Raw genomic sequence first — 19,865 nt, 5'->3', positions numbered from 1 at the left:
ATGCACAAAAACCACAACACAACCCTCAGGGGGACGAAATCAAAATTCACAAAAAAAGAGAAAAAAAATCAAGCCATTGTCTTCGGCGTTTCCAGAACTGAAATGAAAAAAAAAAAAATGAAAATAAAAAGTCGATTTCCCCTCCCTCTCCTCCTAAAGCCCCCTCCAGCCTTTTCTCATGACACACCTACACAGACACACACACACACACATACACACATGACAGATACCGTGACACTAATGGCAATCACCTCGTCCCATCAGAGGGGAGCATCCCCCCCCCCCAACCACCACCACCTGCCCGCGCGAGGCCACCTGGCCCCACCATAATCCAGCCGGGTACCTCGCTCGCTGGAAAATAATGACGCGTCGGCTTCGTGTGGCTGTGTTTGTGTGTGGGTCTCCCCCTGGTGGGTGACAACGCTCGATATGACTACATGTCACACGCTCTCCAGATGAAAAGAAAGAAAGAAAGAAAGAAAGAGAAAGAAGTGGCAGGAAAATTTGTCCTCTCTCTCTCTCTCTCTCTCTCTCTCTCTCTCTCTCTCTCTCTCTCTCTCTCTCTCTCTCTCTCTGATCTCCGTACACAACAACATCGACCCCCCCCTCCTCCTTCGTCAAGCTACACCCCGTGGTACCGGCGGCGTCGTAATCACATTAACCCAATCTGAATCATTGGCCATCATTACACTCGCATCTCTCGGGCATTTCGCAATTCATGGCAGTTTTATTCTGTCATTACACCTTTGTGTGTGTGTGTGTGTGTGTGTGTGTGTGTGTGTTAGCTGAGATGCTACGGGCGGGCGAGTGAATGCTGTCATCAAAGCCACAACTCATAAAGAACCTAGGCGCTCGACCTTGGACGGCCCGTGGACGCGCCGCCACGGGCAGTATCGTCTGGTTTCCGACGTGTTACACAGGTCATGAGAAGCGTAGAAACTGGACAACTCTGAATTGGTCAAGATATCTTCTACTTTGTCTTTAAAAAGTCGACAGTGTGGTTTTCACCAGTACGGGAATAAGCCTACGTTAAACCATTTGGGGAAGGTTAAGTAAGATCCCAAACCCAGCTGTAGGGGTAGAAGACCTCCGAAGCCATCGTAAGATATACGTAAGGTAAGGTAAGGTCCCAGACCCAGCTACGGGGTAGAAGACCTCCGACACTATTGGTAAGGTACACGTAAGGTAAGGTAAGGTCCCAGACCCAGCTATGGGGGTAGAAGACCTCGGAAACCATCGTAGGGTATACGATAGACGTATCGCCCCTTCCTTACATCCGTCACCAACATCTGACGCAAGATTACGCGATAAAGACGACGAGGGTACACCAGGCTGAGCCACCCACCTGGAACCCAAGGAAAACATCAACAGGGGAGCCGCCCGGCCGTCAAGCTCCACTTCTTGCGTCAAGAAAAAAATTAAGAAGTATAATAAACGTAAGAGAGAGAGGACGATAACACGGTGGATGCTACACAGTGTGTCGTGGGAACCATGTATTACCAAGTGGGTCTTAACCACTGCCAAGATCACGTGAAGGTGGACGAGGAGAAGAAAAAGAAGAAGGAAAAGAAGATGAAGAAAAAGAAAAGGAGGGGAAGGAGGAGGAGGAAGAGGAGGAGGAGGAAGAAGAGGAGGTGTGGGAGGTCAGCAATGGCTGTGAGGGGAGGGAGCATCTAACATTTAGCCAGCCTCCTCCCAGAAGCCGATGGTCCCCAGACGTATGACAGTGGTGACGTAGCCACGGCCCCTCCTATGTCACTACACCTCATTCATGGCCCGTTTCTTGTTCTCGTGGAAGCCATGGCTTCTGCTAGTAGGCATAAAGAGAAATGCAGTAACAAAAGTCAAGGTAAATACCCTGCAGAAACTAAGCGAAGGAAACGAGAACTTCGTTCTCACCTTTGTACACAACGAGGCAATTGCACAATTCAGTGGAAGAAGAAGACTGCCTTGGGCGGGCTTAACACACAAAACTGGAAATCCTACAAAGATAAAGAAATCTCTAAACTTCTCTTCCACTTAGGAGAAAGAGAGAAACTCGTAATATCACAAAATTTAAATTTCTCTCCTGACTGCCCGTGCGAAAATGGGAAAAGAATTTGCCTAAACTATAATATATATATATATATATATATATATATATATATATATATATATATATATATATATATATATATATATGATGCTGGTCAAGTGTTTCTAACAGAGTAAGAGAGTCAAAGGAGTCAAGAAAGTTCTAACCTCTCTCTCTCTCTCTCTCTCTCTCTCTCTCTCTCTCTCTCTCTCTCTCTCTCTCTCTCTCTCTCTCTCTCTCTCCCTGTTCACCAAGAGGTGGAGTGAGATTCCCCCCTTTTGCAACAGGAAGAATATTGTGGACACTTGAGGTCCCTCGTACTTGGCCACTTGAGGCGACTCCCTTATGAAAGCAGTGAAGGAGGAAGGAGTCGTCGTTGTGGATAGGCAGGGGCGAGCGCGTAGCGCTTCTTTCGAAAATGTTTCTCTGCCTCCACGCTCATTCCGTCACCATCTACCCTTCATTCATCTGGGACTGACGTCAACCGTATTCAAAGTTTTCTACAAAATGTTCCTGTAGTAGTTCCACGTATGTGTCTTATAAACCCTGTTGGTATAATGAATGATTATCTTCCTTTTTACATGTCTCATGCATGTCTTTTTCCCATGATACCCTTCTGGTACATTCCTTGGTATTCTTTTGAACTTGGCAACTCTTAATTGTCCTTGTAGTGAGCGTTTAATTGTCATAACATTTGTCAGTTATCGGTTTAAATTGTCGTCAGGCATAGATTACCTTTGTGTATCTTTTATTTCTCCTCCCTCTGGATTGTAAGGCTCGAGCCCAGCCAGCCTCTTATAAAGGTTCCAATGCTCCGTCGCGTCGCCTCGATCATCTCCAGTACTGGTGTAAACTTTATGGAATTCGTTGGAAACTTGTTCATGTCCGTTCGTTCGGCTGGTGATCGTGCTCCAAGGCGGCATGCCATTTTGTTTCTTAGTATAAACCGTCTCGAGTAGAGTTCTCTCTCTCTCTCTCTCTCTCTCTCTCTCTCTATATATATATATATATATATATATATATATATATATATATATATATATATATATATATATATCTCGTTCTGAAAGTTCTTATCATCACATCACGAATTACAAGGCTCGATTCCCTTATCTTCTTATCATGATCTTTGAATTCTAGATTGTCGTTTCTGATGATTCCGGGATCTCTAAATTCTTTATATATATATATATATATATATATATATATATATATATATATATATTGGAAAGGATCACAATTTTGCGCGTGATCAAGATATTCCTACGAGTCCACGGGGAAAATGAAACACGAAAAGTTCCCAAGTGCACTTTCGTGTAATAATCACATCATCAGGGGAGACACAAGAGAGAAATATAACAGTCAGCTGATATACATCGAAGAGACGAAGCCGCCTCTATAACGTATCATCAATGTCTTGTTGATGATTCCATGACTCTATAAGTTACCTCGGCTGAATCCCATCGCGTTCCCCTCTGCCACTCCGCATTCATCATACCCACGTCTTTCTTTTGCATCTCTTTTCGATCATCTTCAGATCCACCGACTTTGCTTACTGTACGAGTCCTCATCATCAGAGGTCGAGGTGGGAGGAGGAGGAGGAGGGGGGAACAATCGAGCAAGTTATAGTTCACCCAATGCCCGAGAGCTGTTGTCTCATTTAGCCTGATGGAGCGAATAATGAGACTGCACGGGCTAATGAGACAGATTCCCCCCCCCCCCCCCCCCTCTCTCGGTCAAAAGCGAAGGCTCAGAGATCCGTAGTTACATCCGGGATTTTCGCTCTAGTCAAGGCACGAACACTCGCATCAGTCATATGTGAAGCAATTCCTCTTCTTTTTTTTTTTTTTCGCTTCGAATCACTGAACGGCTTTGTGTGCCTGGCTGGATAATCATGGTTCAAATTAGTATCACTGTTTTCAGACGTGATCGACACAAAAGATGCATTCATCACGTTGCCTTCAATCACTTTGGAGGTCTTAAGAAAACACTTCAGAACGGAGGCCTTCCAGCCATCACCATGTGTCTACCTTTACCTCAAGTGCCTCACCATACTTCATCTTCTCATACTCTCGGTTCTCCCTCAGTCCCCTCGAATTCTGATTTCTCTCTACTCTTCCGAATATTCATCAACATTCTGTGTACGTTACTTACCTTTACTATCGATGTGTCCATTTATCTTCAATAGAAATTGTCGTCAATATTCTTCTTTATATGTCTTATATGTATCTATATATATTCTACTTTTCTCACGTTTAGATTTTCCCATAAATCACCACGTCATATAGGTATTTCTAAATTATGAGTCATGTCTTGCACTCCTCATTCACCATGCTCTACCCATTTCTCTCACACAGCTTCCTACCTCCTCCTCCTCCTTAAACCCACACACCGTATTCTTTTCTCCAGCATTCAGCTGACTGTCCCTATTCCTCCCATTGAATCAATTACTCTCCCTCTCTCAAGCAGTTAGGAAGCCCTCGCCTCTACCCCCCCAAGCGTCTCTTAACGTGAACTGCCTAACCTTATTTCCCAAGCACTCGCTAATAATGACACTTCCAGCATAGCTCTCTCTCTCTCTCTCTATCTCTCTCTCTCTCTCTCTCTCTCTCTCTCTCTCTCTCTCTCTCTCTCTCTCTCTCTCTCTCTCTCTCGTTCTAAAGCTCTTGTTGGACTTGAGACGTCAAGAGCATATGATAATCAGAGGTGGGTAGTCTACTTACATAGATACAAGTTAGTATATACATCATTGTGAACATACAGCTATATAAACCTCTAACAACACTGTTCACATAACGAGACGAATCCAACAAATGAAGCAGATATTTGTCCCTCCAGGTAATCTACAAAGATACGTACTTATATCCGGGATTTTCGCCCGAATAGATTAGAGAGAAGAACCCGCATGAGTCACACACGAAGCATGTTTTTGCTTCGAATCACTGAATCGCTTGCATACATACCCTAATACACATCGTCCTGTTAACTAGTATGACCAGATGTGAATAACCACACAGGCAGACCACGTATGCTCTCTCATCATAAGATGATGATTAAAACGTAATCATCGTCTCGATCACTCTCGTTCAAATTGTGATTCAAAAAAATAAAAAAGAAAACTGGTTCAGGGGAGGAAAAAAGAGAGAGTGTGTGACTCACCTGATCATCTGTGATGTTGGTCATGGCTGATGACTCGATGACTGTCTTCATGTGATGACTCGATGACTGTCTTCATGTGATGAACGTCGGGGGGTGGGGGGTGGGGAGGGGGGTGTACCCCCCCTCTGGGCGCTGACTGGATGACCTTGCAACACTGAATGACCCCACCCCACTAGATACGTTCACACACACTGAGCTGCTCCATCTTTTCGTGTACACTTGAGACGCTCAATGAACACCATCCGAAGCTACTTCTGTCTTCTTCTTTTCTTTTTCTTTTCTTTTTCTCTCTCAAGGTCTCGGGTTGTTCCTTCTGAGCGTTCTCTAGTACTCTGGTTCTGCCTTTATGGTTAAGCGAAGAAGAACGATTTCGTATCTACCTACACATTTCCTTCGTATAGACGGAGAAGCACACGAGTGTTTACAGACCTAAACTTCACACTCTGTTCAAAACTGCTTAAGATGCGCTAGTTCGCCATGGGAAGGAATTGCCTCTATCCTCACTAAGCTGTTCCCATTTTGGGAGTGTTTACGAAGTTCGGTCCTAGTGTATGTGTGCTTCGTCGGGGGACGCATCGTTGGCAAACACCGTGGGTATCTGACAGATCCCAGGCGCTCCAAAAATCCTTAAACGCCTCATCGTACTCCACTGCGTCGCAATTCACTCCATCCAAAGCGAACTGATGATAACTAATCAACTTTGATGCCAAATTTATGGATATATCTACCTCATATGTATGTGTGTGTGAATGAGTCTGCGTGTTCCTTTCTCTTTACTTTTCTGCTCGTTACGCGCACTATATTTTCCACCAGTTTCTTCACGACCAATCAAGTGTGATTGTTAATACTTACAACTGCGTATCATCCAGCAACCAAAGTCGCACGACGCAACCCTAGCTTAAGTCTTGATCCCTTCGTAAGGTCTGCACCTGAAAAGGAAGATGACCATTGTGTTAACCACACCATCAAGGAGTTCAGAACATATTCCAGTTTGTAGAATAATAGATATGTATGCTAAGGCAGGACCCACCATAGTTCACCTTCACCCTAGTACGTGTGGTAATTTTTCACTGTTATCTTTCTGTTGTTGGCCTCTGAATCAACATGTATTTATCCTTCCTTCTTCATCATCGTCTGTATTTTGTCCCTCCTCGAACGAACTACTGTTCTCCCTTCTCCTTCCTACATCACCATTAATGTGTTTTGTTTTTTTCACCATTACCCACTCTGTCACTGGCCAGGAAGATAAATAGATATATATATATATATATATATATATATATATATATATATATATATATATATATATATATATATATATATATATATATATATATATATAACCTGTACTGCCCATCCGGGTATTTGGATGAGTACCGAGGCCTGCGCAGAGTCAATGCATCAGTGACTGTCAAGTTTCACTCCTTTGGTTCAGATAACTCGTCTTATAATGTGCCTCACACATACACACACACACACGCACACACACACACAGACACACAGACACACACACACACACACACACACACACACACACACATGGGCCAGCTGGCTCACCAGTCCACAAGCCATACAAGTCTCTTACTCCCACCACATTAAACTTGACAGCGTGCAACTCAAATGATCCGTTCTCCTTAACCCTAGATATCCCTACGGTGAACACTACGCGCTAGTCGTGCCTTTCTGTAAACTCTCGTAAGTCTCTCTCTCTCTCTCTCTCTCTCTCTCTCTCTCTCTCTCTCTCTCTCTCTCTCTCTCTCTCTCTCTCTCTCTCTCTCTCTCTCGTTATCTCGTCTATCAGAAAGCCGCCGCCTCACTTGGTCAAGTCAGGCTAAACCATTCTTCTTCCTCAAGCTGCTTCTTCCTCCTCCTCCTACTACCACACATAAACCCAAACCTTCCTCCTTCCCTCTTGACCCACTTCTCTCTCTCTCTCTCTCTCTCTCTCTCTCTCTCTCTCTCTCTCTCTCTCTCTCTCTCTCTCTCTCTCTCTCTCTCTCTCTCTCTCTCTCTCTCTCTCTCTCTCTTCCCCTCCCCCCCTCTCTCTCTCTCTCTTCCCCCCCCCTCTCTCTCTCTCTTCCCCTCCCCCCCCTCTCTCTCTCTCTTCCCCTCCCCCCCCTCTCTCTCTCTCGACCCTTCTTCACGCCCACCCTCTCACTCTCACTCCTCCACCCTCGCCAGCGTTCCCATTAGGCGAGGAAGACCTAGACCCCTCCTGCCACCTTGCCTCTCGACACTGTAATAAACCTAAAGGGGAAAAAAAAAATATGAGGGGAAAAGATATTATAGACCAAGTATATTCAGGTGAACAGCGAGTGTTTCCCCTCGTTAGTCCCCACGTAGCCTTTGAGGGAGGTGAACTCCCGCCTCAACAGCGTCGTTGTGGAGTACTTGTGCGTCCCACTCCACGCCCACGACGCCCTCCTCCTCCTCCTCCTCCTCTCTCCCCTCCTCCCTCCTCTCTCTCTCCCCTCCTCTCTCCCCTCTCCCCTCTAAAATCTGGTCCCTGGAAGCGCGGGTCGTATGGTGGGGTGGGGAGGTGGGAGGGTGTACTCAAAGGAAGATTGGGGAAGAAGAAGAAGAAGAAGGTTACGCGGCCAAAGAGAAGACGGCGAGAGGGTGATTTCCACAGCAACGATTTTTTATATTTATTCGGGGCAAGATGATGTGATACATCCCCCTAACCCCTAACCCATAGCTCATATCACGGGAGAGGAAAAACCCTTGACTTGTTTCTTGACTCCGGATCACGAAGAGGACTGCGTCTACTTCCATCACACATACGTGTTTTACAAACTGTTCCTTGGATTCAATTTACAACTATCCAGCATAACACCAGGACTGTGTCATAGAAACTCGTCCTGGTGTCGTTAAGTATATGTTAACTCAGACAACACGGACAGCTGATGCCCTAATTAGGTATATATATATATATATATATATATATATATATATATATATATATATATATATATATATATATATATATATATATATATATATATATATATATATATATATATATATATATATATACTCTAGCCTGAGACAGGTACCCATTTCATAGACCAGCACTTAGGGTTGGATGAACAGCTGAGTTGGCTGTGGACCGACTGCCACAACCCGGATTCGAACCTATGCCCCTCGACTCTGGGCTGCCCCCGTGAATGCGTCACGGTCAGGAAAACGTAAGGTAAACCCTACCGCATCTAAACCCACCGTATAACTTTACACACCACTCGCACACACCCCTTTTTACGATCCTTCTGAAAAGACTATACCGCCAGACACCTCACGAACTGGGTCATTACTAACCACCAGTTCTATCATAGGAGAGGTAGTCATAGGATGGAAACACATACATGCTCGTATTCCAACCCCCCCTGCAGGGTATCGACCCCGGAGGCCAGCCCTCGGCAAAAGCAGAGTACTAACCAATACCCCAGGGTTGGGGGCCGTCTAACATATTGTTTTCTGATGTATTCTACGATATTGTCTCAAGGAATTACCTTAAAGAGATACATTCCAATGCTACTACTATCGTTGCTGGGTGTATATATATATATATATATATATATATATATATATATATATATATATATATATATATATATATATATATATATATATTAGAAAGGACCAAAGTTGAGCGCGTGATTGGTATATTCCTACTAGTCCACGGGGAAATGAAACACGATGAGTTTCCAAGTGCACTTTCGTGTAATAATCACATCCTCAGGGGAGATACAAGAAAGAAATATAGCAGTCAGTTTACCAAATGGCGTCCAAGCTATATTTCTTTCTTGTATCTCCCCTAATGATGTGAGTATTACAGGAGAATGCACTTGGGAACTTATCAGGTTTCACTTTCCCTTGGAGTCGTAGGAATATATATATATGTATTGCAAAGTATATATCATATATGGTCTCTCCTTTCCCCTGACCCCATAAAATTCAAGCTAAAGACCAGACCATCATCATCATCGTAACCACAAGTCGTTACCGCCATGTTCAAGGGTCGTACCGTCGTGCTGAAGGGTCGTTCCGTTGGCAGGGGGTATAACAACCCGTTTAAAGTGCACGGTTCACTTTAGCCTTCCATAACCTTCCACAAGGCCGGGGGATATGGCTCTAGGATAAGCTCTCCTTCAGGAGGGTGAGTGGTGGGTGTTGGTCATGGTGGTGATGGCAACGGACGCCCCGGCCCTCCCCCCCAGCGTCGGCTGTGACCAGGGGCAAGTGCCATAAACACGACGTGTGTGACACCCACGTCAGAGACTCTCGCTCTTAAGCAGTCTCGCTCTTAAGCAGTGACTATATATATATACATCGTCAGGGGGAAACTTTTGAGTGGGGGCAAGGCTCTCACACTGATACTGTGGCACTCACGCTGATACTGTGGCACTCACGCTGATAGTGTGACACTAGGTCGTATGATAAAGCTCTCGAGGTGTTATTTGTGTCACTCACTCTTATGTTAACGCTCTCACGCTCATATTGTGGCCATCACTCTCATACTGTGACACTCACGTCGATATTGTGGAAATTCACAACACCCTTACGAAAACTTTCATCCTGCATGTTGTGCGAAAAGTATTTTGTACAGACAGTCACGTCCAGCACTGATTTGTCTGACACACACACACACACACACACACACACACACACACACACACACACACACACACACATACAAGTCCCTCTCACACAGGTTCCTGAAGGTGTCGTGTTAGATGATGTTCGCATCGAGTTCTTCTTTCCAATGTGTCCCACCCTCATTACGCATCACTGACTCGGGTCTCTCTCTTGTGTTCACCCACCATGTGTCACACCAGCTGTGAAGTGTGGCCAGCAGTCCTCCACCTGCTCTGTGATCGTCTTCCCCCAGTGCCTGGCTGACTACACTGGACGGAGGGTCGGAGCCATACGTCCACGACAACCTCCAGGTCTCGTTTCTTCTTGAAGTATGACGACTTGATTCTCTCCAGTCCTCTCTGGCACTGTAAACCTCCCCTCCCAGCCACGTCCTTGAAGTACGACGACTTGATTTCCTCCAGTGCTCTCTGGCACTGTAAACCTTCCCTCCCAGCCACGTCCTTGAAGTATGACGACTTGATTTCCTCCAGTCCTCTGGCACTGTAAACCTCCCCTCCCAGCCACGTCCTAAGCAGATCTTGGCACCCAGTCTTTCCGGATCATCTGAACACTTCTTGAGCACATACATGAACCAGCTTCATCCAGAACACGAGCCGTCATTATCATATAGGTCAGGGAACTTTAAAAAGTCTTTCTATGTCTCTCCTAGAAATTCCATTGTCATCCATGATCTTCTTCCCATACCATCCAACTTGTGTTAAGGGTATGGTGTGTGTGTGTGTGTGTGTGTGTGTGTGTGTGTGTGTGTGTGTGTGTGTGTGTGTGTGTGTGTGTGTGTGTGTGTGTCTGTGTGTCTGTGTCTGTGTCTGTGTGTGTGTTTAATAAATATAATAAAGGATAATTTCCCCAGAGATACGATGATCACACAAGTTTTTAATTAAGTCATTTGTTTCCTGCGTGAGACACAAAACTCATGCATACATACTTACAGGTATATATGTGGGTACTATATGTATGTTACACACACACACACACACATGTACACGCCCTAGCTTACGCCAGGTACTCATTTATCGACAAACCCCTAAAAAAAAGAAAAAAAAAAAAGGATGAACAGCTGAGTTGGCCGAGAGCTGGCTGACCTGACCTGACCTGACCGGGACTCGAACCTGAGCCCGTTATATTACTGGGTCGCAACGCTAACCACTACACCATGAAGGCTCTTGATGGGAGTTACAGATGCATTAACAAAGAGCGAGAAATACACGGATACACGATACGAAAATCTGTGCTTAAGGTCAGGCAGACAGAGGCAAAAAAGAAAAAAAAGAGAGGAAAAACTGTCGAAATCTTTTACCATCAGGAAAATTGGGCAATTAAACACAGTTGTGCCAGCTATGATTAATGACGAATGATGCCGGCGGAGTTTAATTGCTCGCCGGATAATGAGAACAGAGACTAAACGGTCTCAGATAAGAGAGAGAGAGAGAGAGAGAGAGAGAGAGAGAGAGAGAGAGAGAGAGAGAGAGAGAGAGAGAGAGAAAGCATTATTTGGGGTCGTGACGCCAAACGGTCGCTTTGAAGACGATGCCTGCGTCCTCCCAGCAGTTAATTAGCTTACGAGACATCATCTACGTTTGTGTGTGTGTGTGTGTGTGTGTGTGTATCTACGATGACCCTGATAATGACAGTCATGATGATATAAATACATACACTTCCCCACAAGTTGTAGAAGGTGAATGTTTTGGGAGAGAAATTTAGAATCTGGTGTGACTTTGCAGGTTAGGCTCAATGTTTAACAGCGATAAACAACTTAGACAAAAAAATGATGAATCGTATCACTGATAGCCGTTACGACCTGTTTACACTTGTAGATCATGTTGAATACGTCACCCCCCCCCCCCCTCTTCCCAGCATTCAAACAAAACATGGCACTCGAGATCGCTAAGTAGCTAATTATAAGCAAATTAGCTGAAAAAAAAATTTCATTCGCCAACGGTAATTACACAGAGGCTGATTACATAAATATATAATTAACCAAAATGAATCTTTGAAATATTTTTCCCTAGACCGGAAGATAGCGATAAAGAGGCAAATTAATGAAAAAGGCTTTTTTTTATTTTAATTTTTTTTTGGGGGGAGGGGTTTAAAACTGAAAAATAACGTAATTACGAAGCTTATTATCTTTACGCTTAATCCAGTCTCCCAGATAATGGATCGACGAGAGGTAATACAAATCACCGAAAAGTTAATTAACACATGAGGTTACCTACACTAATAACTCTCTATAAGGTGAACAAAAGTAACTAATTACTCAAGCAGCGACATAAAAAAAAAAAAGAAACTCCAAGGCCTCATGAAACAAGAGGGATGAATGACAAAAATCACAACAGGAAATACCATGATTAAGGGACGTAGTTTTGCATGTGTCACACAACTGTGATGCGTGCCACAATTTTTGTCTGGGATTTCCAAGAGCCAAATATGAATACATTACCAATCAGTCTTTATCTGAATACGAAAAGTGAATATTACATGAGCTACACATAATTTCCTACGTTGGTTTCAAGAACTCAGTATTAAACGTGAGTGCAAGATATCAATAACGATAAATAGAGGGGGAGGAATAACATGTAATTACATATATATACATATATACATATATACAAACAAAGTTGCATGTTCAACGTATAGTAAAATATAAGTAGGAAAAAAATAATGTAACTTTCAGAACACACATTGCTTTTCATTAATTCCAACAACGAGAATCGTAATCAGCTTTTATACAAACATGACTTTCCATTATTCACGAAGTTTGAAAATCTCAGAAATGTTTTTCAAAGATTTCTAAAATATTTTCCGGAATTTTTTTTTTTTCCTTTTCCTTACAAAATCATCATCATTCGTTCCCCGCCACCTCATCTCCATAAACAGACTCCTAGCCCACCCTGGTGGGTTTTGTGCCCACCCTGCTAGGTTCCTTGCCCACTATGGTGGGTCCTCCACCCACCGTAAGAGTTTCCCTATACGAGAGTCACATATAACCCGACCCATGACCTACTCATGGTTTTATACGTGGATGACCATATGCCACGGGTACATCAGCCCACATTCACGGCATGAATGACAAAATAGAATGTATGAAAAGAAAATACGGAAGAGAATATCTTGAGCAGCCCAGGTACCTGTAGACCAGACTCTTAATAATGATGGAAAGGCTATAAGAAGAGGGGGGGGAAAGACATAAGAAGGAAGAGAACGCCACATCTTCGTGTCGTACGGAAAGAAGAATGAGCATCATAACGGTCAATCCTCGAGTGGCTGGTCCCCGCACAGAAACTATGGGAAGCAACAGCCACTCGCATGCCACAGAGTCAGGTCTTTAGCGGCCGGGATATACACGCGCAAGAGAAGTGACCGAAATGATGATACCTGGCGAACAGAAGGGGATAGTTTAGTTCCACACTGGCTATCACACAGGTGGAAGAGGAGCCTGCTGCACACGGTGGTTCATACTGGGGTGGTTGAGACCCGCCTTAATATGAAACTGCTGCTCAGAACAAACACCATTACGTTACCGGGTCCAACAACATCCTGGCTTTCATGAGGCAGATTTCGTGATGTTTATCATGTGGGGTTTGCGGCACAGAGTGAGAGGATATGGGATGATGCCGAACGTGTTTATGTGATCAGTGAGTCGATCTGTAGCGTCGTTGTGAGCTCGAGAGAAGGTCACGAGTGAGAACTAGAAATGCATGTTGGTAGAAACTGCGTTTTTACACCGATGAGTTTAACCGGGTCGCTCCTTCCCCATTCTGAGGCGCTACGCAGGAAGCGAGGGGAAACTGAGTTGAGGTATGATGAGTGGAACCCATCTATCTGCAGGAGAGCAAATGGGGTAAGAGGTTGAAGAAAGACCACGTAAGGAGACAAGGAAGAGGGTAAGCGGTAAAGAAAGACACCCAGGGAACGCAGCCCACGATGACAACAACAACAAAAAAAAAACAATGTACTAGAGAAAACAGAAGAGGAAACAAACACACACCTTGTAAGTTCAGACTCCAATGACTCGGTGCAGAACCACCTCTCTCTCTCTCTCTCTCTCTCTCTCTCTCTCTCTCTCTCTCTCTCTCTCTCTCTCTCTCTCTCTCTCTCTCTCTCTCTCTCAGATGACTTAGAGATGTCGAGGAGGAGGACGACGACAAAAGATTGCGTCCCCACGACCCACCGTACACGCCCCTGCCCTGACCCACTCCAGGAGAGGAGGCTCTCGTGTTGACCTTCTCTTTGTTGAGGGGTTCAGTCATGCTTCGTGGCAGAATAAGATTCCCTTAGATTTTTCCTAACACTATTTTCCTGGCAGCCGTTGCCACAGGAGATTCGGGTAAAATAGGAATTTATATTTTCAGCCCCAGTTTGACAGAGAGTTGGCGAGACACGGGAGATTATATCCTAAGTAAATATAACTACAGATATCTAGATGTATGAAGTACCTTTCTTTAAGTTTGAAATGATATGAAGATACGGAAATTAAGTCCGGAAGGACTTGAAGAGCACTTATTTCAATGTTGTTTTCTGTTATTGTTATCAGTTTAGATCCTTCTACTTCTTCCTCTTTCCTCGTATCTACCTTTCTATCCTTCGGTCCACCATCCCTGGGTATCTCTTTACTGGTACGTAACCCCTTATCCCACTAGCCATTCCTCAAGAGTGATGATCCTGGCTCACAGCCATGTTCTGCTCACAAACATGTTCCATAAAGTTCTGTAATATTTGATTTGCTTTTCTTTCCATCTAGTGCAACTGCTACCACAACTACAAAAACAACAACAACAACAACAACTACTACTACTACTACTACTACTACTACTACTACTACTACTACTCCTACTTTACTACTGCTGCTTCTACTATCAACACCACCAGCTCTCAACAGCAACAACATGACTAACTTATACAACACTAATCTCTTGAGTTTCTGATCTCTTCTACCATCACAAACAGCCTCGAATGGACCCCAGTGGTCTGTTGCTGTTTGAACTCCCTCATATTCTATCATGCTCCACATTTTCGCCCGATACAAAGGTCTGTCGGACCTCGGGGTTACAGACGAAGGATAGTCCGTCCGACGAATGCAGATGACCCGTGACAAAGTCCTACAGTCTACGATAATAAGGTTCCGGGTGCAATAGACCCCATCTCTACAGCGCCCGCACAAGAGATCTGTGTGATACATTAAGTCTACAACACCCTGATGAGGAGTTAATCTACGTCTGCAATACCTGATTCAAGGAATTATCTGTTGTATTGTTCATGAGGCTTTCTGGTTGCTGTGTAGTGTGGGTTTCCAACAGTAACGTGTAAGGGTTCTATCCGTTGTATTATGTAAGTCTCTAACACCTTCCTAAGGGCCCCCCCCCCCCCCCCCCCCGTGGGTTCTGTAGTGTAGCGCTAAAGTGGCTAAAGAAATCCGGAGTAAGGGGAGCTTACTCTCATCTACAAGTCTGATGGGTTTGTTACGCATAACACCCTTTTCTTTGAATCAGTCTTGTTTGATTGTTACGTACATCCTCTTTTCCAAGTAGTTGTTAATTGCTTTCTGATTATCCTTCCTGGTATTTTACGTGCCACACTCTTCAGAGACACCAGTCTCTAGTTCACTGCTATTTCCCCATCTCCTACCTTATTTCCCCATCTCCTTCCTTATCTCCTCATCTCCTTTCTTGTTTCCCCATCTCCTTCCTTATTTCCCCATCTCCTTCCTTATCTCCCCATCTCCTTCCTTATTTCCCCATCTCCTTCCTTATTTCCCCATCTCCTTCCTTATTTCCCCACCTCCTTCCTTCCCCTTCAAAAACAAACACCTCCTCCTCCTTAAAAACACCTCCACCCCTTCAAAAACACCTCCCCTCCCTCAAAAACACCTCCTTCCCCTCAAAAACACCTCTTTCCGTCAAAATCATCCCCAACCCACCGCGTCAAACACGTTTCTAATCGTGTCTAACACAACACTTTGCCTTGTGAGAGACAACTCATCCTTGTCTAGACGAAGGTTTATGACAGAACGGAACATACTTTCCCCATACCTAAGATACTTCTTCGGTGCTGACATGTATGACGAAGATGTCGTCACACCTCCCGAAAGCATCTATAGCAAGTTCCCCCCCCCTCACAGCAACCATGGCAAGAGGGCCCCTAATGCAAACCATGGCAAGTGGTGCCCCCCCCCCACTCCCCCAGCAAACTAAGGCAAGTGGTCCCCAATGCAAAGCACAGCAAGTGGGCCACCACAGCAACCACGGCAAGTAGTCCCCCAGTGCAAATCAGGGGCAAGCGGCCGTAAGAACTACGGCAAGGAGGAGGGACCTCCCCTTCGTCCAGCGAGGAACCCGCCCTTCCTTCTCCATCTGGCTCATCGAAGTCCATGACGAGGGAGATCGATAATGTGTGTGTGTGTGTGTGTGTGTGTGTGTGTGTGTGTGTGTGTGTGTGTGAGAAGATATCCTTGGATCTTCTTTCTACTGAATATATTCTCTCTCTCTCTCTCTCTCTCTCTCTCTCTCTCTCTCTCTCTCTCTCTCTCTCTCTCTCTCTCTCAATTATTCCTCCTCACACATATTCGTATCCATGTGCTCCTTCTATCACAACACCCTGAATGTGAAAGTGGCATCACTGTGTCAGAAGAACGCCATACACCCTGTGTGTTTTTTGCATCGTCGGGGAAACAGGTTTATATATGGATCTGTCACTTCTTCGCGGTGTACTGTACATGTATATGTACACACATAAGGATTGTATATACTAAAATGTACATAGGAAAAAACACAAAAGCATCCAGACGCTATAGCAATTCACACACACACACACACACACACACACACACACACACACACACAAAACAAACATTCCTTGGAGAGCACATGGTGTGTGTGTGTGTGTGTGTGTGTGTGTGTGTGTGTGTGTGTCCACACCCCACCCCCCACCCGTATCCCTCCCCTCGCCAACGAAGTGAAGGTCATCGTCACCACCACCACACCACCACCACCACCCCACCTGCCGCCAGCTGCCGCCAGCTGCTGCTGTTCCATAATTAAGATTCCGGGCAGAAGGCACGCGACCATTGACCATCTGAATTCACCTAACCCTTTGTAACGCGTCCACGGAATACCTAACTGGCCCGGGCCATGTTTTGCTCATTGGCCACGAAGGGAGGTGGTGAGGTGATGAAACCCCCCCCCCACCCCTTGTGCACGATGGTAGCACGACCCTTGAGCACGACGGTCGAACGACCCTTCAGTACGAGGTATATCCTTTGAGCACGACGGTACGACCATTGAGCATAACGGTACGACCACTGAGCACGAAGGTATATCCTTTGAGCACGACGGTACGACCCTTGACCATCACGGCGCTACGCTAATGCATGACGGTACGACCCCCTTGACCACGAAGGGACTAAGTCACTCCTTGAGCACGGTCGTACGACCCTTGAGAACGACGGAATGATAGCCTTGTCTTTGACCTGACCTTCAACCATGCGAGTATGTAATTACCCCTGTGTGCTTCTTTGTTCTGTATGGGTAGGGAATTCTACGTACTCTCGTAGACCCTTATCTGAACTTTCCAAACTACGTATCTTACAAACAATCAAACTTCTGTACGCTGTCTACATAAGCAGTTCCGTCACTCATCGTGTTCTCATTACCCTCCACTCCCAACCATTCTTGTTCCATTTGTTGTTATGGGCCTTTGTTCTACGCTTAAGTCTTTGGAGGAACTTTTCTTCCCCTGTCTGCGTCGTCAATCTGATCAAGAACTTAAAAGTCCTGCTCAAGTCACCCCCTCACTCTTCTCTCTTCCACGGTGGACAAATTCTAGGCCTTAAACTCATCCTGGTAACCGAGTTTTCCTAAATGTGTTACCGTCTTCGTTGTCCTCCTCTGAACCTTCTCTATCAGATCTTTTGTGCCCCTCCAAGTGCCATGAGCAAACTGGATGAGCACGTTCAACATTTCCCTATGGCACGTACCTGAACAAAGTCTTAATATATGACGAGAAACAGTTGGTTTCCTCTACTGTTCTCTTAAGGTGGGACTCCGGCCACAGTGTTAGGGGCGACGTCAGCTCCCAAGTCCCTCCCAGACACAGGTTCCTACAGTTTAACATAATCCTGCTGGATAATATTCACATTCTTGGCCCATCCTCATTACATTTATGCTCCTTGAATTTCATCGCCCTTGTGTAAGACCAACTTTGGAGTTTGTTTTGGTCCCCTTGTGTTGATGCTGTCCTCCATGCTTTTACTTCCTTGTGTGTGTGTGTGTGTGTGTGTGTGTGTGTGTGTGTGTGTGTGTGTAGGGATGGAAGATATGTGTTCGTACGGTTGAGAATATCCATTGTTAAGGTAACAAATGCGGATGTTGTGAGTGATGGGTGGTTGTGCTGATGGAACAGTAGGTTATTGATTATGTCGAGGTGGGAGAGGAGTGCGGTAGGAGGGCGTATCATATAAGTGTTGTGTGGAACGGAGGCTTTCAGTGTTGAAGAGGGTGTTTGTTGTAAGAGCGAGGTTGTGAGAAGCTTCTACTAAGAAGGTCAGCTGTTTTTTGTTGTGGATAGCCTTCGGTGGGTAGTGTGGTCAGTAGCCAGCTAATTGTAGGTTTGATACGGAGGGGGTTTATGTGGACGTATGAGTATGATCACCTGTGGGTACGTTGGGGGGGTCCTACACTCGTGCTGCCCCATCCCTTGAAACTTGTGTGTGTGTGTGTGTGTGTGTGTGTGTGTGTGTGTGTGTGTGTGTGTGTGTGTGTGTGTGAGTGTGTGTGTGTGATCTTTCAGGATAGACATCTTCTCTCTTCTTTATCATCTCCAACATTGCTCTGTTGATGCAGAGGTGTTCCCCCCTAGTGTCATTCATGACCACTATTCTTGTTCTCGGTCCTTCTGTATCCCACGTTTTTAGCAAATCCTTTGGATTTCAGAGAAGCTGGAGTTTAAAGGAATGATCCGTGTCAACATCACCATGGGCTTGCGGGAAATGTGGAGGTAGTCATCATGTCTCACAGTTACCTTTCTCGCCTCCAATGGGTCATTTTCAAGGTCATCTCTTCTCCTCCCTTTTCTTTCACCTATTCCTCTTCATTCTTCCTTCCTTCCTTTGGACCTTCTCTATTAGCTCTATACATCTGTGACCGTAGGAGACCAAAGGTAGACCAAGTTGACCACGGCGTGACGACCCTCGAGCACGACCCTAAAGGTCAAAGAATTAGGTCGAAGATCAAGCCATCACAGCTTAAGGGACGTATGGTCGTGCTCAAGGGTTTCAACGCGCTCTACCTTCCACTGGCCAAGTCCCACGCACACCTGGCTCCCGAGACACCTTGTCCACGACCCTGGGCGATGCTGGGAGTAACCAAGATGAAATCTCTCCTATCCCCAGATTAACCTAATGGGATTCCTGGCTGATGTATCACCTAATGTGTCAGGTTCTCAATGATAACTTCCACTATCAAAAACCCGTCCCTGGAAGGACCCAGAGATCTGTTGCTGCTGCTGGAATTCCTCTGTATTCCTACGTATACTCTCCCCCTGGGGAGAGAGGAGGAGTATTCCTACGTATACTCCCAACTGGGGAGAGAGGAAGAGTATTCCTACGTATATTTCCACTGGGGAGAGAGGAAGGGATACTAATGACCCACTTACACCTCCTGCGTCCAGCACCCACGTACACCTCCTGCGTCCAGCACCCACGTACACCTCCTGCGTCCAGCACCCACGTACACCTCCTGCGTCCAGCACCCACGTACACCTCCTGCGTCCAGTACCCACGTACACCTCCTGCGTCCAGCACCCACGTACACCTCCTGCGTCCAGCAGCACAAGTCGACTATGAGAGAGGAGGAAGCGGGGCGGGCCCTGGGAATCCTTCCATCCTGTCTCGTTACTTTCTATCAGCAGGAAGACAAGGATACGAGAGACGCTTCTTGTTTCCTCCAAGACTCAAGAGTCATCGCTTCCTGATCCTCTAAGGCGG

At 45.5% G+C, this 19,865-nt stretch overlaps 1 protein-coding gene across 2 annotated transcripts in view; it reads right to left on the bottom strand.

The window, feature by feature from the left end:
• LOC139767193 (dopamine receptor 1-like) overlaps nucleotides 1–19,865 on the bottom strand; it is a 454,968-nt gene that overhangs the window by 343,288 nt on the left and 91,815 nt on the right. For both annotated transcript variants that reach the window (XM_071696308.1, XM_071696311.1), the window contains exon 2: nucleotides 5,234–6,162. In XM_071696308.1, the coding sequence (XP_071552409.1) occupies nucleotides 5,234–5,284 (51 nt within the window). In that variant the 5' untranslated portion in view covers nucleotides 5,285–6,162. The remainder of the gene's footprint in view (nucleotides 1–5,233; nucleotides 6,163–19,865) is intronic.

Source organism: Panulirus ornatus, chromosome 59, assembly GCF_036320965.1.
Source record: "Panulirus ornatus isolate Po-2019 chromosome 59, ASM3632096v1, whole genome shotgun sequence".
Lineage (NCBI taxonomy): Eukaryota > Metazoa > Arthropoda > Malacostraca > Decapoda > Palinuridae > Panulirus > Panulirus ornatus.
Note: the sequence above shows the minus strand (reverse complement) of the source record. Positions and strands in the feature narration are given on the sequence as shown.